The sequence below is a fragment of the Zonotrichia leucophrys genome, chromosome 5 (genome assembly GCF_028769735.1).
Source record: "Zonotrichia leucophrys gambelii isolate GWCS_2022_RI chromosome 5, RI_Zleu_2.0, whole genome shotgun sequence".
Taxonomy (NCBI): domain Eukaryota; kingdom Metazoa; phylum Chordata; class Aves; order Passeriformes; family Passerellidae; genus Zonotrichia; species Zonotrichia leucophrys.
Genome location: NC_088175.1, coordinates 31632211 through 31654437, shown reverse-complemented (window position 1 = coordinate 31654437; position 22227 = coordinate 31632211). Strand labels below are relative to the sequence as shown.

Below are 22227 nucleotides of genomic sequence, written 5' to 3'. Positions count from 1 at the left end.
CTAACTAGTTAAAACTTTGTGGTGCATAACAGCAGCAATAAAATGTATGATGTTGGTAGGCATCACTAGGTAAGACCAACAGATATTTTCTAATTGTTTAAGGAACAAGCAGTGAACTTGGTCTACAACAGAAGTTTACTTTTTTCCAGACTTTGCAGTCTGCCTGGCTATGGTTGTAGAAGGGTGAAACATGGGTTTGAGACATAGAATAAAGGAACAACAGGAAACAAAGAATGCCCATAGTAATGAGGGACAAAGAAAAACAAAAACACCATAATGGGGTCAATAGAGAGAAGAGAGAATTTAGAGTTTCTTAAGAAAAAAGCTGTTCAGTTTTGTTCAAACACTTAATGGAAACAACAGACTGAGCAAAATCTTAAGAAGGGGAAAACAAGAATACCTGAGATAATGTGATATTATTTAAGAATGTTGCTTTTACACAAATTCTTTATTTGCAGATGTGTGAATGTTTGTGGGAGTAAAATTGTAGGTCAGAATGGAAGGGTCAAACACTTTGCCAGATTTGTGAAGCTCACGGGCAATCTAAGTCTTACAATGTGTTTCTTTTGTTGGTGGTCTTTGGAATTTTTTTCATTTTTGAAATATGTCACACAGCTACCTCTAAAAACACTCTGCATTAGCGTTGTCATGTGAGTTATTTCCATTAGCACTTTTGCCTTTAAAGCATCTCCCAGCTGCTCAAATCTCCTGTGTGCCTGGCTTGCAGGAGGATTGAGACTTCACTGCCAGAGATCTTTTTGAAGGCCAACAGATGAAGTCTTTCCTGCCAGTGTTGCCTTCCACGTGGGGGCATGGGGCAGAACTGAGCTACATGCATGCCCCACATATCACACACCCCAGCAGAGCCTCTTACCTGTTTGATGAGGGCTGCTGCCTGCAGGCGGCCTTTGCGATCAGCAATCTCATCTTGGAGCTGCTGCCACAGCTTCTGGAGGTTGTCTGTCTGCCTCAGAATGTCGTCCTGGCGCATGGGGTTCTTCTGGCTGAGCTCCCAGCCCTTCCTCATCACTTCTGTGCATATGGCCCTGTGTGAATTGCACTCTGCCTCAAGAGCCTAGCACAAGGACAGAAAACATGTCAGCACAGCTCATTCCCCACCAGCCAAGAGAAAAGAGTGGCTCCTACTCTCTGCTGCTGTCATGCAAGTATTTCCAAGAGGCACATGTCTGATATTTTCACCACTTCTCTCTTTACCCTCATCTCTCTTGGATGGGAAAAAAAAGGTGAGAAACACAGAAACTAGCAACCATTTTTTTTGCCCATCATAGTATGGAGCTCAGTGTCTTCACAAGAAGGCCCACTTCTGCTCCAGAATAAAGCATATTCCTTCTATACCCTTTTATTTCCCCTCCTTGGGAAAAAAATGCCTACTCTATACATTTTTTAAAAATTCCAGACTCTGAAATAAGATAAGGATTATCTTACCCTTAAGATAAGGATTAGTTTGACAGCATTCTTATAAGTGCTGCACTGACTGAACTGAAAGACATGGAAGATCTAAAATGTTGCTTTAATACAAAGACAAGGCACCAGCAACAGAGTAAGATACCTTGTTCTTCTGAATAGAGGCTGTGATCTGGCTGACATCTTTCCCTAATGTTGTCATTCTTGCCAGCTTCCACTTCTCAGAGATCCATGATTCTTCCTCTTTGCAATCACGGAAGAATTCAAAAAGCTTCAAGGCTTCTTCTAGCTGAGATTTACTGGACCAAGGAAATAACCAGTATGTGAGTGTCAGAATTAAGATTCCATGAAGACAATGGTAGATTGATTGAAGAAATATTTTAAAATTGAGAATTTGAATGCCTTTAGTTCCTCTTTGTCATATATTAATTTATTCATGGATTAAGACAAAATAAACAAAATTATATTTTCTTCTTTCTCCAGGAGATGAGGAGATAACCATTTGCTATTCAGACTTCTCATACAGCAAGTTATAATAAATGCTGAGTGAATCTGTTTCTCATCTATGAAAGTGAGTGATCCTTTCATAAGTGCAATCAAGACACTCGAGTTGCTTTTGTTATGTCTTGATAAATGGAGAAATGACAAAATTTCAAATGCTGGGAAGCTGTGCCTTCTCATTAAAGAATGGCATATTGGGCATCCTAATCAGGAAGAACAGAGCCACAAGCACAGCCCTACCGTGACTTGCTCTGAGCTGTGAGGTTCTGGTACAGCTGACGAAGCATCTGAACTTTTGCAAAAAGCAATTCTGATTTAACTGTGCTGTCCTTGCTGATTTCTGCTGTTCTCTGGGTGATGTGTGTCAATCTGTCATCATAGGAAGAGATCTGTGAGTCAACCAAGTTGTGATTCTGCAGCAAATCCACTACTTCAAGGAGCTGCTTCCCACAGTCCTGGGAATTCACCAGCACCTACAAGGCGAGAAGAAAAAAACAGATATTTTCAGAGAGTCCATCCAGGGTCTCAGTGCAAATACATCAGTTAAAAGGTTCCTGTTGTCTCTCATAGCTTCTAAATGTCCTAGAATGTCAGATAGGTAAAGCTAAAAACCTGCCTATTTAGAGAAATTATACTTTTTTTTTTTTTCCAATTCTAGAAGCTAATGGCAACAATCCAGAGTTTTGATCTGTTGCAGTGTAAATAATGGGCTCATCAAATAGGCATCTAAGATATTTCTTCTGATGAAGCACTCAGGGTCTCAGGATTTGTGGGTGCAATGAATATCTCTTTGCTATAGACCCAACTGGAGGCAGATTGTTCACAGTCTCTATTTGAAGAATTCCACAATATCCCATTCAACTGCAATGTTCTTTCATTTGAGAAGCCTACTTGCCTATGTAAATAATGAAAATAAGTACTTTATAATAGTTAATTGGTGACTGATGAGAAGTGCTTATCAGTCTGTCTTCTTCCTAACTGTATCAATGGATACAACTATTAATCCTAGGGTACTATCTCTCCTTACCAATCGCTTCCCATATTCTCAGACTATTGCTGTTCCAGTATTAGCTATTCTTTGCCTACTAGCACTAGGACAGAAATATTTGTAACTTAGAGATATCTCTTAACTTTAATTTGAAATTCACAGCTTTATATACCATGCTGACTCTCAGCTTGGGTACAAAGCAACCTGTAGTCATGAGGATTTTTCTGTCTTCAAGGCAAAGGATGTACGCATACTTCCTTCCATTACAAAATCAATACGAACCCAGTTATTTCTCATGCTGGATAGTTTGTGCTTTAACACTCTGGTAACAGTTGGAAATTCTTGCTAAAAGCAACCACTATGCATTTACAGTGGAACTTTTCTTTCTCATGAGCTTATATACCTGTAAGGCTGAGCTAATTCCCATCTGTAAAAGTACTGCAGGAACTTCCAGAAGCTACTCAGAAGAATTATGTGGAATGGAAACAGGAGTGTGTTTATTCCAATTTTGCTTTTGCAATCATAAATTTAGAAAATATTGTTTCACATCTTTATATTACCATATAACTTGAACCTGTAGTACATTCCATAGCATTCTTAGCTTTCCTATAAGGGAAATCCCCTAGAGCAAAGCCTGTTTTCCCTCTTGTAGTTATCTGTGATGATGACCCAAAATGCTCAATTAGACATCTAGGTAAAAACTGTCTATTTTTTCTATAGCTGATTGACTTATCTCCAGCAGCCAGTCCCTGGAACATGGGGACACACATTGGCAGCACTGCAAGTTGTGTGCTGCTGGAGAGGGTCAGTACCTGCAGCTCTTTCAGCTCCTCTGTAATGGCATCTATGTCCCTCAGGAGGCCCAGAATTTCCTGCATGGTTCCCATGGATTGTTCTCGTCTCTGCAGCTGATTCAGGAGATCCTGCCATTGCTTTGAAATGTTCCTTTGCCTGCAAAGGAAGAGAAAGAAATTACCAGTTTGGACCAAAGACCTTAGGCATCACTGGAGGATTCTCAGTGCTTGCAGCTTTAGAGGAGTTAAATGAACACACATGACTCTTGACATCAGTGTAAAAGTACAGGCCAGGAACACAAAACAGGTCAAAAGAATGTCATTATAGGAATTTTGACTAGCACATCAACTGTCATTGACTTCTTAAAATTTACACATTATTTTTAAGGATGTTCATAAAACATCCTTTTGTTTGCTACAGTGCTTTTGCTTGATACAGTGGAAAGGCTTGGAAATAAAGAAGTGTTCTTTAAATGGCTGCTTAAAGTAAAACATTAATCTAAACCACATCATAAGTCACAATCTGATCTCATAGTCTCATTTACTATTTTTAAACTGTTTTTCTGAGTTTTCACAGAGGGTCTTGATTTTGTCAGAATTTAGAAAAGCACCATAAGAGAAGTTGTTTGGATGGCATTCTTAGATACTCACAAATCAGGTTATATAATAACCTGAGATAATCACAGAATATATAATTTCTCTCCAAAATGGAGTTAATCTGAGAATACCATGCCTTAAACAATTCATATCTCCCCAAGTTGCAGACTGAAATAGAAATGTGTTGGTTTGGGAAAAAAACAGTATCTCTCTAAGCATTTTTTGATGGCAGATAAACTATTCAGTAGAAAATTGTAGGTATATTTTTATATATTAAAAAATACCTTAAAAATATTTTTCACTCTAAATTGGTCTGAGGATTTGATCATTCAAGGAAAAAAGTTAGAATTTTGAAGAAGGTGAAGTGTTTGTCTTATCTGCTGCACACAGGTAGAAGAAATTGCTGACAGTTCTATTCATGAGGAGCAAAGATAGGGTTCACAATTATGATTAATTTCCTTCCACCGCATCACAGAGTTTCAACTAACATTGACCTCCACTACCACAGAGTTTCTCAGCCATCACTCACTTCTGCAAGATTTGATCTTTGCTGTGATAGTTCTCCTGGCTGATAACGGAGGCCATTTCATCCAAAGCTGTGAAGCGTTCCCTCCTGGGCAGCACATCTGCCACAATGGCTTCCAGCTTCTTACTGGCAGCCTCCATCCTGTCCACACTCTCTGGCCAGAAGTCCTGCTTCCCAATCACCTTCCTCATGTCTTCCAAGTAGGACTCACGCAGGGCTGCCTTCTTTAGGAACCTCTGGGCCAGCTGTTCCAGCCTTTCCAGCCTCAGCATCTCCTTCTGCAGCGCTTTTCCACGGTTGTGCTCTGACTTTTCCAGGATGATCCAGTGCTTTTCCACATCCTGCAGCGTCTTCCCCTCTGGGGGCAAGTATGGCCGTTGGTTGTTGGCTCTCTGCTTGGTCCTGATGTTGAAGAGATGAGCTTCAATCATGCCCTTCTCTTGGTACTTGGGGGGTTTCTCCACAGTGCGGAAGGTTTTAAAGTTGGCCATGAGCAGCCACATTTCCTGAAGAGAGTTGGGGAAATGACGGTCATCCAGTTCCACCACCTTCTGTTTAATCCATTTCAGGAGGTCAGAGACCATCTGCTCATACTGAAGCTTCAAGTCATCTATCTCCTTCAGGAGGAACACAATCTGTAATGGGAAGATAAAATGACAAGCCGCATAAGAAACAGAATGAAGCATGGTGGGTGAACAGAAAGCAGTGCCTTCAGCAGTCATCACATTTTTATACTGATGTGCTGATACCTGTCACATCTGAGGCTAGGTGAAATGCTAGAACAGCCTTCCATAAAACACAGATAAATCAATATTACCTAATGTTTCATTTCAGTTTTTATTTAAGAAAACATTTTGGAATAAACAGCATGGTTCACAATTTTTTTTCAGAATTGAAAAAAAACCAGATTTTTTTTACCAGTCTCATTCCTCAACCACAAACAATTCTAGGCTAATCTGTAACTACACACTTTCAGCTTCACCACTTAGGATTTAGGAGACCATCTGACAAGATCCTAGTTCTCTCACATGCACACAGCAGACTGTGGTCAAACATCTCCTTCTCCATCTCTTCTGTTGGAACTGTTTCTCTTTATTAAAATTACTAGAAAACATTTTGTGGTCAAACAGGGCTTTAGTAAGGATGTTAACTCTGATTTAACGCTAACTTTTCAAGACCAAGACATTTATCTGTTTCATATGTGGCCTGACCTGCCTTTATTTCAAGTTCAGGTAAATACCGGAGCAAACATCTAGAATTGAATCCCTAATGAAACAAAAGGTGTTAGAATCAAATTATCATTTCTTTCCATTTTACATTTTTTTCCAACTTTGTCTTTTTACTTCCTATTATTTTTTTAAAGACGCAGATCTTTACTCCTGCAAATGTCAGGTGTAGTGCTGAACAATGCTGTCTGCCTCTATCATTCTCCTGAGTTTACCTGCCCCAGCCAGGCAGATTAGTGAGGGAGATGGCACTGGGAAAAGTCCCAGTCCTTCCAAGTGGCAATCTGCTTTTGCTTACCAGAAAGTGCACTGGGCAATCACTAAGTGCAGCAGTCTTGTAAGAGCAGTAAAATAGCACCAACCTTTAGTGCAGGAAAAGCAGCCCATGACATCAGGGCTCGCTTCTGAATTTTCTGCCATCGTACCCAGTTCTTGCTGAAAGACCCAAGCAAATGCAGATCTCAGACCTCAGATGGCAGAGGGAAAGGAGATTTGCCTTCCAGAGCTGTTTCTCTCTGCCAACCTGATCACACACTTAGTCTGAATTCAAAGGCTTCCTTGACACATTCAGGCTTCCCTCCCAATCCTATTAGTAAATTCAGAGCCATCTATTTGAGGGGTCTAAGGACATGAAGAGATTAACTTCTCTTTCCTTCTCCTTCTGATTGTGTGTGTCAGAAATGCAGGATGATGGGAAGGCAATATTCGAGACAGGCTAGAAATAGGGAAGGAGTCAAAGGGAGAAAAAGAAGCAGGTAAGTGAAGAGAGAGAAAAGAAAGAATAACTATAACTATGAAAAAATGGGAAAAACAGTGGAGCACAATGAGAATTGAAAAAAGACAGAGTAAGCAAACTGCTTACTCATAAAATACAAACGTTATGGCCTGCTTGGTCCTTACAGTTCCTCTAATACATGCTTGTGGACTCAAGGACTATTTCATGTTTATCAAGAGATAAATAATGCTTCCTGGCCAAAATCCAGTGACCCATGTGTAGAGCTGTGGAGTCCTACTGCCCACTCTCCTCACTGATGCCCAAACTTTGACTGAATTCCAAGTCCTGCTCTCATCTAATGCATCTCTTTGGAGAACATGCTGCTCTAATACATATCATCCTAGAGTATCTCTAATTGTAAGGGACCCTAAGGCCCATTCAGTCCAACTCCCTGCTCCTTGCAGGACTACCTAACATTGGGTTTCTGACAAAAAGCATCCTCCAGAACCTCCTTCCACACTAACAGGCTCGGTGCTGTGGGGAGCCATGTTACAGGATCATCTGATCCTTGACACAGACCACATTTTTAGCTGACCAAACCCTGCTTTTTCACCTTGTCACCACCAGGGAAGTCTCCGTGTGAATTTTTGTTCCTCCCTCTAAGCAATGTATCCCCCCTCTCAGCTGCACAGGCAGTTCTCTGAATCCAGATGTTTGCAGGACCCATCCTGGATGTGTAGGTTTTCTGCAGGCTACTTCTTTTGTAGTTTTGTCAAAACAAGAACAGACTTCTCGGGAGATAGAAGACAAATTCTCTCAAGGGAAGTGGTCTTCAGAAGAATGATTACAAAATTCCTTTAGTTTTCCATCAGTGGGATACAAGAAATTTATAATATAGCCCATTTTTATGTGAGGTGAATTGTAATTGGAAACAGAAAAAAACCCCATAACTTAGCTAAATTTAATAAAAAAATTAATAAATTTTTTACAAATTCAGCCAATTTAGCTAGCATTCTCTCAGTTTTATTTGGTGGTGGTGGTATTAAATTGTTTTGGTTTTGTTTCATTTGTTTGGGCTTTTTGTTTGGTTGGTTTTTTTTTCATTTTTCACCTAAGGAGTTAGGAAGAAAGGATGAGGATTTTCAAAGGAGGTCAAAATCCAAAGTAGCTCTATAGAGGAAGGGATCATCATTCCTATTAAATGAGAAAAATGTTGATTAGGTCTGCTTTTGCCTAGTCTTAATCTTCTTCAAATACTATTGAGATCTCTATGCTTCAAGCTGCCTTGGGACCATATCTGTTCTCAAACAGAAAGTGTGAGGTCAAAAAGGGATTGATTTTCAGTGAGGTAATTGCAACCCTCTTGGACATCAGAGTGTGTACAGGTACAAGTCTCAAGGTACAACGTCTTTCAGATAGCTGTGCCTCTTGATTCAGTTAAAATGATCCTGAAGTTGAGCTTGCAGAAAACCCCCCACACTTCCAAATTAAATTTAGCTTTACCTTTTTAACTTGTAACTTCCAAAGATAGCAATGCACTTACTTTGTTAAGTCTCTTTTGCATTGTCTGGCCTTGTTTCAGTCTGGAGAAGTAGTGGTAATAGAGTGACACATAAGTCATGATGGATCTCTCGTCTGGATAGGGCACTGCCACATCCTCAGCATCAAGCAGTTTGCTGATTCCAAACTCTTTCTCAGCAACATCAAAGGCATTGTTCAGGTTTTTAATGGGCTGCTCCTGCCGCAGTGAGCTATAGTGAATAAGATCAGGCCTGGGCAAGGAGAAAAAGAGGGCATGGAGATGAAGGAAGATTTATGTTTGTAGTAAGTTCTTTCAGATCATAAACCATAAACTGTTTATGAGACTAAGTTAATAGTCATGTAACTGTTAATGTTATGTGACATTAACGCTGGAATTACTTTGACCCTGAACTTCATTCCAGAGCATTGTCCCTTGCCCACAGAGCAGGAAGAAAATTGTTTGCTATGAAATTGAATTACCACTCCCAACAAAGGTCTGCCCTTATTCCTCCTCTTCCCCAATGGGTGAAAACCAAAGCCCACTAGAGAGACAGTTGTGGGAAGGGAGGTGACTCCCAGCTGGGGAAGTTCCACAACCCCACTATGGTATCCCCTGCAAGATACAGCAGAACTCTTGAGGACAAAGAAGTGTTCAAGGTTACCACAGGTGGTTTCTCTCTCCTGCTTTTGGCTATTTCCTTCACTCTTTTTCAAAGGGACAGAAGAGAGAAAAAAAAGAGACTGAGAAGTTGCTTACTCTATTACAATTGAACAGGAAGATATACATGCTCCAAAGTTCATACAATAAAATCACTGCCTGAAAAAAAATTTAGAAAAAGAGCAAAGGGAACATGACTGAGGGGTTAAGACCAAATGGGCAGTACTGTTCAGATACATGATATTCCCCTGAAAATTCAATATTATACCCAACTAAAGGAGTTTCCAAGTAGGAGCTTTTTGTTCTTCCTTCCAAGGAGAGAGAGAATTTAAGAAAGAAGAGTCTTCAGTAAGAAAGGGTAGAGAGAATCTAACAGTTTCTTGACAAAAACTTGTAATTCAGACCCTGGAACAACCCGTGTCAGAGCTAGAAAGAGCAATGAGCAACTCTGCCCAAACTGATCCATCAAATCTTACCTGTGAGCATGTATGAGTGCATTGAAGGCCAGCCCATCGCTCCAACTTTTGGAGAAGTCCTTCACACTCACATTGGAATAGCTGGCAGTTTTATGCTGACACCATAGCAATAAGGCTTCATTGGCAAATAGAACATCAGCTCTACCTCCAAACTCTTCCTGTGAAGAGAACAGGGAAAAGAAAAATTGGTGTCAACAACGTATGAAAATATTATCAGTGAGTTTACACTTATGTTCCCAAAGGTCACTTTGTATCACTTTTGTTCAATTCACAGATCCACTCAAAGTCATGACTTACAGACTGTATCTGTTATAAAGGCAGAAAAGTTTAACATGAAAATAGAAGTTTTCAATTTAAAAAAAAAAGTGAAATGAATGAATGCAGAAACTATAAGGTAAAATGTAGGTGCTGAATTATTTTAAATGTTTCTCTTCTGTAAGGTCTGTAGAAACCAGGCAGAAAGAAAAGTTCAGTTTATTTGCATCCTTAGCTGTGAACTAGAACTCAGAAACAAAATATTATGTGTTCAGGTCTAATGTTAGAATTGATCGACTTTGATTTCACAATACCCTTATAGAAACTTGTTTTTCACGTTCTTAGAGTACACATTAAATCATTTTAAAAAGCATGTGCTTCTTCAGAGCAGTGTCTTGGGACTCAAATCTAGAGAGAACTATTGACAGAGAAATTCAACATGAAGTCAAAAGTTGGTAAAAAACTTGTAGAAGAGGGTGAAGAACATGAATGTTCTATCTCCAAGTCACTGTTTTGTCCCTTTGAAAAAAACCTCACAACTGCACAAGCGAAAAGACAAAGATACAGTTTTACCTTATCAAGTTTGATAGATGAAATCTGAAATCGAAGTATGATGATCCAGATAAGGCCCAGGATTAAGGTTCTGTCACCATCTACAATATTCTCAGGACCAATCACTTTTACTTGTACCTGCTAATAAACCAATATCTGTTCAGCATAGATGCACTCATGTCCAGCTCTCAGTGTAACAAACTATTACTAGAGAGGGTGTTCAGGCCCTTTTCTTAAGCAAAGAGGTTTAATGTTTACATCTTTTCATCAGTCCACAGACCTGCTAGCAAAGGGATAGCGATCTCAGAAATTTAAAATTTCTATATATGTTTTTTGAAAACTGGTGGTTAGGGAGAGGAAAGAAACGCATTTCTTTCCTCCAAAGGAATGGAATATTAGCTGTTTCTAAAACACATTACTCAAATAACAAAGAAATTAAAATTTGATTAATTTTTTTTCTTTTTAATAAAATCCCTAGTCTGTCTTCAGAAGTTATGCTCTTGTATACTAGAGAGGGAAACCACAATGAACATTAGGCTATACTTAATTAATAACATACATAAACTGTTGTGATCTCTAATATCAATATTAACTTACCTTGGATTTCAGAAATGTGATGGCTTTGCTGTTGTTCTCTAGAAAATGCACTCTCATCTGTCCTCGGCTTGGTTTGGGCAAAGCTTCTCCAGAGAGCAGCTCCAGGAGTTTCATGAGAGAGATGCCATCCTTCAAATCTGTGTAAATATCTTCTATCTCAATCTTTACCTGTAAAGACCATACAGGACATTACAACACACTACAACAGACCAGGTACAGACTCCAGCTTAATATTTGGCACAGAGAACCCTGTACTTCTAAAATGAAACAAACAACACCTTCTTGAAGTTCCAGTGAGTCTTCTCTATGACTGCGTGTATATCCACAGAGTGGTGAGTCTTAAGTCAGAAAAAAATGGATTTGCAGGAGGACATGCATTACTTATGAAAGTAGTCTGAAGTTTAAAAAAACCCCAACAATCAAACAAAAATGCAAACCCACAAGAGAGTAAAAAAGGAAAAAGTAGGAGATTTTGAAAAATAAAAAATTGAGCATTTTCAAAATCAAATATTTTGAAAATGCTGGCATTTTTTATTCCAATTCAAGTAAATCTTTGATCAGAATAATTTTACTCTGAGCTGTGCATTTCATTTAAAAGTTGAGCTGATAATTCCATTCAATGACTCATCTTATACTCCATAGTCTCAACAAAGCTTGTCACGTCCTGCTTGGACCTGCACTACCACTCAAAGTCTCCATATTTTTAGCCAGAATCTCACACTAAGTGAAAGGTTAGGATCATTTACAAGAATGTGCTTTATTGCTGCCAGTAATGAGGTCACCCAGCGCTTAGGTGATACAACATGACACAGTCTGTACTCTGACCTAACAAGAACTTGCCTTGGGTGTTTCCTTTTGGCCTTATGCCACTTGCCATCTAGAAGTGACATTAAAACCATACCTAAGAATAAACCACACCTAAGAATAAATTACTGTGATTTTGCAATTACAGTAAATAATCTTTTTAATCAAAAAAAGAGAGAAAAAGAAAGAGATAGAGAGAAAGAAGGGAAGGGAAGGGAAGGGAAGGGAAGGGAAGGGAAGGGAAGGGAAGGGAAGGGAAGGGAAGGGAAGGGAAGGGAAGGGAAGGGAAGGGAAGGAAGGGAAGGGAAGGGAAGGGAAGGGAAGGGAAGGGAAGGGAAGGGAAGGGAAGGGAAGGGAAGGGAAGGGAAGGGAAGGAAGGGAAGGGAAGGGAAGGGAAGGGAAGGAAGGAAGGGGAAGGGAAGGGAAGGGAAGGGAAGGGAAGGGAAGGGAAGGGAAGGGAAGGGAAGGGAAGGGAAGGGAAGGGAAGGGAAGGGAAGGGAAGGGAAGGGAAGAAGCCATTATCTGTTTTAAATGTACATGTTAAGGGGAGTATTTACATGCTAAGGGGGGAAAGGACAGACAACAGGCATGCACCTTCTAATTTCTGATCAGTTACTAATTAGCTTAAGAGATCTTTTCTCCAGAGAAAGGAAAAAACACTGGAAGTGTAAAAAAGTTAGAGAGTGTTTAAATCTCTGCTGTGTATGGCACGAAGATTTACAACTTGCTGCACTGATTATCTTCATAAAAAAACCTCCCTGTTAAGTTGCCAGCTTTATTCCTTTTTGCATATTTAATAAAACTTAAAATTCTGCCTATGATATAATACAATAAAAAAAGTTAAAGCTGTTATATTCTGTGATACTTCCATAATGAAGAATAGTTCCATTTGAATTTGTAAAAAGACAAGCTTCATATATCTGCTTTATGTCTCACCCAGCTGTTGTTTTAATAGCTTTGTTGCCTCATTGTTCTCATAAAGATACCAGTCACAGATAGCTTAACAAATTCAATCCAATAGCATCCTTAGTGCTAGACCTGAAGTAGTCAACAGTATAATTGAGAACACTGCAGTGTCCTGTAGCATGATCCAATCACCTCAAAGTTTGCCTTGGAAAGCTGGGACTAAGCTGCCAGGAAGACCCAGATAAGCTCTGTGCTGTCTCTACCGTATATGGACTGGAAAGCTCTCACAGGCTTTGCTCCCCAGACATTTATGATACGTGAACAAGTACATTGCTGGAACTTCGGACCGGCATTTTTATCTCTGAACTTGAAAGTATTTTTAAAATGGGAAAGTATATGTCTACAGCTAAACACAACTAATTTCCTACACCATAAAAACCTAACTTTCTGCAGGTGGCAAAACAAGCCTGTGTTTTGCATTTGTTCGCTCCCGTTACGAAAAATAAATTTGAAAGTTTGTTGTGCTCTGCAGCTGCCTTTGTATGAATCACAAACTCAAAACATTACACTGAAAAAACACATCTGGTGCTGAAACACAGTGATGAGCTATAGTGGACCCAGTGGCCTGGTCCTGCTTGGTGTCCCAACATCCATTTTCATTACTATCTACAACAGACTCCAGAAAACGGAATTGTTTTGGATGGCATCATTCCTTTCTGTGACACAGCTACATCATTCATGCCTGAAACTTTATCTGCAGTAAGTCTGGAGCCTGGAACATGCTGGCGTTACCTTGCACACATGTATGGACTGCACAGTGGCTCTGAAGATTTTTTGAATTCTGAGAGCTACAGAAAACAAACTGGGCTGTACTTGCATGGCAGTATGTCTGAAATTCCCAAAATTGGGGTTACTTTTTCAGATCCTTTGAGCAGCAACTTGAACTGAACTGATCAGGCATAGCACAAAGTCAGAAATTTTGGCCAGGCAATAAGGAATTGAGCATTGCTTCGAGAAACCCTGACATCTGCAGATAATTTATTTACAGGTAAAAGAAGCAAATGAGGATTTTTCTCTGAGAGGATCACCACTGTACAATGGACATCACAATATGATGGGGTTATACAGTCCACATAATGAACCCTGATTTCAGAGAAGACTGGTACCATGGACAAAGGAGAGAGATGTGAGGTAAAAGATAGAGGATGGAGCACTCTGGTTAGTCAAATCCTTCCTTGCTTGCATGTGACAATATCCAGGAAAAAATACATTAACAATAACATTAAAAAGGATACAGTGGGAAAATAAAATCAAACAAACAACAGAAAAAAAAATCTTCAAATGGAAGGAGCTACCTACATTATTCCTGGAGAAGACATTGTTCATCCAGTTGGTGAAGGTTTTCTTTTGCATGGACATTCGCTGCTCCTGCAGCTTTTTGATATGATCTTTTTCATATTCGGTGCCCATGGTCACCTAGGAAGCCAGAAACCTCAGTAGGCTGCTGAGTGCTGAAAAGATCTGCCAGGCCACCTACAAAAAACAGTATACACCAGTGTTTATAGGAAACCCAGCACCAACAGGTACAAGATTCAATAACACACCCAGTGTAGTACCTTCATTTCCTTTTGCTTGCACTTTGCACTTCAATTTCACCAATTTTATTTTTAACTTGCTTGACCTCACCCTTTAAGAATATATGTCTAGCTTCAGGATGAAAATGTGACATGTACCTATGCAGCTTTATTTTCTTGCTCTCAGCCTCTACTCAGTCTCCTTGATCCCATGAGGACCACTTCTACCTGAAAGCCATCAATAACTTCCTTGAGTGTGCTGAAAGCACCTCACAGAGACCTGATCTTAGACACTGCCAGAAGGAGGAATCTGCAAATCACCTCCAAAGAAAAGGTGTGTTGTGCTCTCTGAGGGCTGGTTGAGATTCTGTTCTTGGCTTTCACATCACAGTACTTCCAACAGAAATCAGAGCTGCTTAGAAAGGAAATGGAACCATCTTGTCTCTTTCATCTCACAGGTTCAGCTTTTGCACATCTTTCACAGTAAGGATGGTAACACAGGTCCATAATCACATGAAAAAGGTCCTAGACTGGGTGTCAGGAAACATTATTCCTCTTCCCTACTCTTGTCTACCTCATCCATACCAGTGAAAAGTCAGGCTTGTAATTCCTCACAGCACCCAAGATGAATATTCAGAAAGATTAGAAAGGACGACTCTTGCCTTTAGTGTCTGTGACACAATAAACTGGATTTCAGCTCAGCAGAATATCTCTTTTGAAGACACTTGGCTTACATTGTAAATTGTAACAGCAGCCTTGCTGGAACGAAGGCAAGAGGATTATTTTAAAAAATTTAAAAAAGAAAAATCTGTGCATGATTCATGGCTATGGACACTTTTAGTGACCACTACTGCTATAATGATAAGTATAACCTGGATATCAGCTTGGCTGGGAAACCAAGAAACCTGTTATAGTGACAGGAGAGGAGAGAGGTGTCTACTGCTGTCAACCCACTGCAAAGAGAGAAAAGAAAGAAAAATTAAAACATCTGAGAACCTGTGGAGCAGTGTGACATACTTCCCAAAATGCCGTGTTTGTTTTGCCAAGGCAAAGTTCTGAACAGTTATGGGCTTTGTACCCACTTAATTCATAAAACATAAAATATTGAGAAAGAAAACTTTATCTGTCCTAGCATGAGAAGACAGCAACAGGGAACCAGCAACAGCAGTCACTGTAAAATGGGAAGTCCTTACCTGATAGCTTTCCATGCTCTGATTAGTATTAAAATAATTTTGCCATTTTACAATATTAAGAGGTGTGAAAAGTGCAGAAGCAATGATTTGTTACTGCATATTTTGTTATTTCTTTTTGGGGCAGATATTTCTTAACCCTCAGAGCCTGACTTCCTCAGAACAGGGACAGCATTGAAGCCTGGTGGTTCAGGAACCACACAGGGAAGGGTCATCACTGTAGATGAAAGCCTAATGAAAGGAAGAATTGAGCAAAACCTGATATAGAATTATGGAGAACATTCTCTCAACATTTTATTATTTTGTGGGCTAGTTCAGCACTGCCTGTTTTCTCCATTTGAAGAGCAGATATTCAAAGAATTGCCTTTCCTTGCTGCAGAGGTGACATTAGCTCGCTCCCATGTAACAATCCATATCTGAGTAACCCATAATGCCATTTCTAAGTTTGCCAAATGCTTCTCAGAACATCTGCAGGCTTCTTTTTTTTTTAAGGATTCCTATCCAAACTGCAGTCACCCTGAATAATGGTAGAACTGGTTTCATTTAGGTACAAAGGAAGATTATTTGTTGAGCTACTGCCTCACGTAACAGCTCATCTGTTTCATCAAGTTAGAAATGCTCCCTGCATGGGTAGATGGTTACCTAAAGGACACATCCATAATAGATTATCTGCATTTTCAGGATGCATAAACAGTGCTAGGAGCTAAAACTAGTCATAGTGGTACATTACAAGAAAAGAAAAGATCAAAGAACATGAAAAAAATGGACTTACCCAGTTTTGGAGGAAGTCCTTTCTGACATTCAGCAGCTGGTTTTTCTGAGAATGGCTTCCACTGGATCCACTCCTACATTCACCTCACTGCTTTAATGCAAAGTGACCTTTGCTTTCAGGAACAGAGACCAAGTATTTATGATCTACCTATGAACCTCTCATCTGATCTGAAAGAAATTAACCCAACAGCACACAATGAGTAAACGTCTTCACTGGTCTTGTCCAATTCTTACACTCAAAAATAATATATGAAAGTCAACAAAATTGCTCTAAACCCGTTGAAAAGTCATACATAGCTCTGAGGCTCTGGTAAAGTGCACCTTGCACAATTGAACTGGAGGTTCTGCCCTTCTAAAGAAACTCTTACCTGGAAAATTGAACCTGACAATGGACTCAGGAAATGAAAGCACAGCAGAGAGTACAAAGATCAGAGCGATAGCCAAGTGGTTAAACTGGGACACAGCAAACGAGAAGGTGAAACTGTGAAGTGTTAGGAATTTGCTCAGCACTGCTTTGGGGACACTTTTGTGCACAGATACCTGCTGCTGGCTGGGCAACTGGAGTCAAGCAGGCAATGCCAGCTGATTCCAAAGTTTACTATTCATGGACTTCTCATTAATAACAAAAGGGAAAATAATTCTGGTGACTTATATAGATAGCAGTGAGTCCTTTCTGGCCTTTGCAAGGTGACACGTGCACGGGACACATTTACCTGGCATCATTGCCAGGAATCAGAAAGTTTCTGCTGGGAGCCAGTACTAGAAAATGGGCAGGCATCTGAAATCAGAGGCTGTAAGGAAAGATATCAAGCTCAGAGCTTAGATAAGAGAATAGCAGTGTTTTCCCTTTTAGCAAGTGTAGTTTAGCTAGCCTCCAAAAGGGACAGGAGGAAACATAAAAAGAAATTAGGAACTCACCCAAACTCAGGATAGATAAAACTTTATCGGTAGATTCTATGTCTTCATATGCACACTAGAAATATCATATATAATGTAACATAAAACTTTTAAAAATAAATAAGTTGAATATTTATATTACAGGTATTTCCCAAAATATTCCCTCAAAATTCCTGGGCTCATGTCCTGGACTAGCCAAATAATACTGTAAGCTGTTGGTTTAAATCTAGCACAAGTTGGTTAGGTTTTGCGTGTTGAGAAAATCTCCTTGCTCTTTTCAAACACAAGGTAGAGGACCAGTGGGTGAATTGGTCCTGGATGCAGGTATTTGTCCTTATTGCAAGTTAATTATTATCTATATAGTAAAATATGCACTCAAAAAATCACTCCCTTTGTTTTTTATGATGTCACAAGGCAATCAAAGGTATGGTATAAAATCTCACTAACTCCTGAATATCTTTCTAAAGTTCAAAGTTAAATGGTGGACACTTATGTGACAGTGATAAATAAAGCCATTTCCTCAGTTATTTATATCCTAACAAAGCAAGAGGAAGGGCACAACAGTATTTGCACGCAGTTTCCTGGAGGGATCAGGAAAAAAGTCACCCATCTAGGATAATTATGGGCCCTCTCCTGCTGCCTTTGCAGAGAAGGAAAGCCTTTCCACTGACCTCAGGAAGAAGGGCCCAAAGAGTACCCTTCCCACGCCTTGTTTCCAGCCTGAAGTGGTTTTCCATGATGGCAGATGTGTTTGTTTCCTAACAGGAAGGATCCTGATGCCAGATTCCCCTCTACAAAATAGCCACCAGTAAGATGTGTTAGGATTCCTTACCACCCTTTCTTATCTGCCCACAATCTTGTTCTGCTTAAGAGGAAAACGGAGACTATGGAGATCAAACAGACCTCATGCACAAGCAGCCTGTCCCCAAAACTCCACAGTTCCCAGCCCATCTCCCACTGCTCCTCCCCTCCTGGCAACACCACGTACATCAAAGAAGGACGTGACACTCCATTCTATTTGAATTCTTTTTCTTAAATGTCATCATTGTCCTCCTCTCATAACATGCATGTGAATTGTCAGCCCCTCTTTAAGATGCGAAGAAATGTTTAACTCCCTTGCCATAAAAAGCCCAGAAGTGGCAGTCGCAGGGATGCAGATGCCGAGTTTGCTGCCACCACTCCCACAGCTGATCTCAAGTGAGGGCCGATCTCCATGAGCTTCCCCAGGGCACGCAGGCTGTGCTCTCCAGGCAGCAGCACGGCCTCCCTTCCTCATTGCCTTTGCCCGCGGGGATGGAGCAGGCTCCCAGCGAGGAACACACACACACACACGCACACACACACGGCTGGGTGCAGCGCCTTCCTGTGCCACAGCATCCCCAGCAAGGCCATTTGTAGCTGACATTCCTGTACCTCAGTGTGCCCCTCATTGTACCAAGCGGCTGCAGCCCCGCTCTGTGCCGCCACTGGGCAAAGCCAGCTCCGATTTCAGAGCCGTGTGACCCCACGCACGCCTGCCCTTTGGGTGGGCCGGGTCTGTTCGCAGGGCTCAGGTGGAAGGTTTGGCACAATCCGTCACCCTCCCTTACACAAGCTGTGCATACACACCTTTCTGAAGGTACAGCAAAATCCTGTCTGATCCCTGCTAAGTAGGGGGTTCCCCAAATCCCAAAGAAAATAAGCATGTTAAATGTAAACACGTGCATGACAGCTTAGCCCTTTATCCCCCACTGGGTTTCCAGCCATGTTACTTCCATAAGCAAGAGTCTCAAAACATCTGCACATTGACTCCAGGAGTATAAAGGCAGCCCCCTCCTGGGACTACACTTGTGTAGCTCACAGTGTTCCAAGCAAGCAGAGAAACTATCCTACTGCCTGGAGCCAGCAATCTGGGTCCCACAGGGGGCCCTTTCCCTCTGCCACCCTCCCCAGTGCCAGCCAACAGCTGATGTTCAGTTTCATCAACGTAGTGTGGACACAGGTGAACTGAACCATGATCCAGAATGTTTCCTGACCACATCTAAACACATTCCTAACCACGCATTACATGTAATCTTGGACCTCACTGCGGCACAAAGGATCTATACTTTGGATATTGGGAACACGGGGGAGGAGCAGAAGAAGCTGTTCACTCATTTGGGAATGGAATACCAGAGCTGAAGAAAAGCTGGGAGGAGTTAGTCAAAAGCAGCTGAGGAGAGGCACGGCAACCTCCAGCTCAGTCTGCAGAGACTCCCTGCTTTCACAGGCCTCTCAGCTGAACTTCTGTCCCAAAATAGCCACGTATTTCTCTCAGCTTCTTTGCCCAAAGGACTCCAGCACACCACCGCCAGGCCTCCCCCCCCCCGTGCCCTGCCCCTACATACCTGCTGTCACCAGCCACCCCGGGGTGCCACCCACCTGCAGGCAGCGGGGTCCACAGTGGATGGAGCTTCTCCTAAAGCTGGGCTCTGCCTAGGACGATCTAACCCAGCATCCCAGGATGCTGGGTTGTTATAAACCTCAGCCTCCTCGTGCTCTAGTCTAAACTAGAAGTTGCTTTTCTCTTTGAATAGTTGGCTAGCAGCGACATGACATCAACAGGGAGCAGAACTCAAGCAGAACAGTTGAATTACATCATCCAAAGGAACTGGAGCCCCTCACTGCATTTGAAAAAGAGGACAGCTTAAAGCAAAATCAGATGGATTTATTTTTCCTGGCATGAAGAAGTTCAGTCATCTTTTTGAAACAGAAAATATATGTTTGCTTGTTTAGTCATGAGTTAAAGACATTTTCTCCTTGGAGCTGTTTATATTATCTTGAAATTTCCCTTCTGTTTCTGAACCTCAAATAGTTAACATAAGGACTTCAAAGGCTTTTTGAGATGAACACATGGAACAAAGGACTCTCAGTCTCTTTCCATTTCATACAAACATAGATAAAAGATTTCAAGTGACAAAATAGCTTTAATATTTTGAACATGAAACTGAAACTGAGCTTAGAAATCACCATGTTGGGAATGCCAGATCTAACTAGCGTATTTTTATCATTTAAATGAGATATTTCCATTTTTTTCACAGCTACTAATGAAGACTGCTGCATGAGAGTGAAACTTTTTATTCACAGCTGTATTTTAGGGGGTTGTTTGTACATTGGACTGATAAAGCACTTAGCTCCATTTGTTGATGAAAGAAAACTGTGGGATTCACATATGGAAGTGGCTCCCAGCAGCCTCAATGCCAGAGCACTGCACCTGCCCCCAGGAACCGTGCACACCAATGGTGTGCTCTCAGGTTTTGGTCCCCCACGGCCCTGACCAGCAGATTACTGACTGCAAACCAGCCCAGCCCATCCCAGTTTCCTTGTGAAGGTGTCCAGTCATGTGGAATGGTTGAAGATCATTGGAAAAAACACTGTATAAATTTTAATAAAAATGTATAAACAGTCAACATTAAAGGTGCGAATTTTAGCAGATGCAAGCTAAGACATGCTAACACAACACAAATAAAAATGGCAATTACTCACCATTGTAGGCAAAAATTACCAAGCCCTGAGCTTACTGGTTATACTTACATTGTTTGTTAATTTCTTACTTTCTGACTAAACACAAAATAATGCATTTTGAGAGTAAACCCACAGAATTATCTGAAAAGAGAATCACTAAGCATGAGCAGCATGTTTCAGCAGTTCCTTGTTAAAAAATATGAAATATGGTGAACATCGAAATCTTCCAGTATATCTGAAATACACCACCTGGTGACAGATACATACCATTCGTGAGCGATTTTCACTACAATGAAATCTTCAGAGCTTCAGACTCAAGTGGAATATGGGCTGTTGAGCTAGCAAAACCTTGGAAAGAACATGGACAAGCTCCATCTCAGAGAAGAGGTGGGAAAACAAGTTAGATGCAACATTAGTGAGCTTCCAGTATTCACTGGACCAGAAACTGAGCCCCCAGTCTATCAGCAGGTACAAATCTGTGCCAGCATGAAGTCCTCCAATGGGAAAAGGGAGAGGATTCTGCCTCAAAACCATGGTTTCCATCCATATTTTTCCCTCAGGTCAGAAAAAGTTGCATAGATTCAGGACTTCTGAACACACTGGTGAGAAACCACCTCATCTTCCTCACTGTGTTTTGATCACAACAGGTATTTATTTGGTATGGATATTTATTTCCAACTCATTGCTGTGATCCCTGAGTGAAAGAAGGCACTTTCAGCAGATACATTTGTACACCTACCTGTCTGGGCAGGGCAGGGCAGCCAACCTTTTCTCCTGTGTTTTCCTTGCCAAGTCAGGCAGGCAGGGCCAAGGGCCAAGCCTTCAAAAGGTCCTCTGCACTCTCAGGTAGTACTTGCAGCATGGCAAGATCAGAGAAACCCAGAGCAGTGTCTGCTCCAAAGGCCTTATAAATGCACCAGACATGAGAGCAAATAAGGTTTGGAGAAACTAAGTGGCTCCCCAGTACTCTTATTTTTCAAGGTTAGTACTGGCACACGAGTTAAAACAGAAACTTTTCACTGTTTAATTGTGCCAAATATTAGAAACAACAATTGCTGCAAAACTTACAAACTGGTAGCATGGACAGTTGTCTACTTTTCCTATTATCCAAATACTAATTGTGGATTAGAGATAACTGCTGAAGTGTGCTGTAAATATTTCAAAGTCTGAAATATCTTATATGCAGAGCATGTAAAACAACATTAAAATAAAACCACAAAGAGCAACCCCTCCCACCGACAGACACCACTAAAACCTCCTCTTCTTCAGATTATTTTTTACTTTTATAAGGAGCAGTTCCAGCAAGTCGCTGCATTTCAGGCTCTAGGGAGCCTCCAGGAACCCACACACAGCTTGCATGTGAAACATTTGCTTTCATGTGACACATGGCATCAGCACTGCTACATTGGAACTCCACAGCAGCTGAAATCTGACCACTTAGAGGCTATGGCTAAACTCTAGCGTCCTGATGGCACAGACATATCTCTGGAAATGCCTTAAGAAAGATGTGTGCATAGAGGAGAAAGAAAGGGCCGGAGGATTAATTTCAGCACAATGTTACAATCAATGTTTTATTTATGCCATTGGTTATTCTCAAGGAGTAGGCAGCATGATGTGGAAGATGTCTTCGGATTTTTTGGGACAAACACATCAAAGTGCTTTTTGCTAAGCTGTTTTTCAATCTACTCTTACTTTTCAAGCTTAGTACCCCCACTGAAGTTAAAATGCCACCTCTCAGATCAAGTTTCAAAGCTTCAATCCACACAGGAAG

The 22227-nt window shown here is 40.9% G+C and overlaps 1 protein-coding gene across 1 annotated transcript in view; it reads right to left on the bottom strand.

Moving 5' to 3' along the window:
* SPTBN5 (spectrin beta, non-erythrocytic 5) overlaps positions 1 to 14011 on the bottom strand; it is a 90178-nt gene extending 76167 nt beyond the window's left edge. The window contains exons 1-10 of the mRNA XM_064714316.1: positions 13901 to 14011; positions 10832 to 10999; positions 10256 to 10375; positions 9428 to 9585; positions 8316 to 8544; positions 4835 to 5466; positions 3727 to 3865; positions 2167 to 2399; positions 1571 to 1724; positions 875 to 1075 (exon numbers count right to left, since the gene is read on the bottom strand). Coding sequence (XP_064570386.1) covers positions 875 to 1075; positions 1571 to 1724; positions 2167 to 2399; positions 3727 to 3865; positions 4835 to 5466; positions 8316 to 8544; positions 9428 to 9585; positions 10256 to 10375; positions 10832 to 10999; positions 13901 to 14011 — 2145 coding nt within the window. The remainder of the gene's footprint in view (positions 1 to 874; positions 1076 to 1570; positions 1725 to 2166; positions 2400 to 3726; positions 3866 to 4834; positions 5467 to 8315; positions 8545 to 9427; positions 9586 to 10255; positions 10376 to 10831; positions 11000 to 13900) is intronic.
* Between the last annotated feature and the right edge of the window lie 8216 nt (positions 14012 to 22227).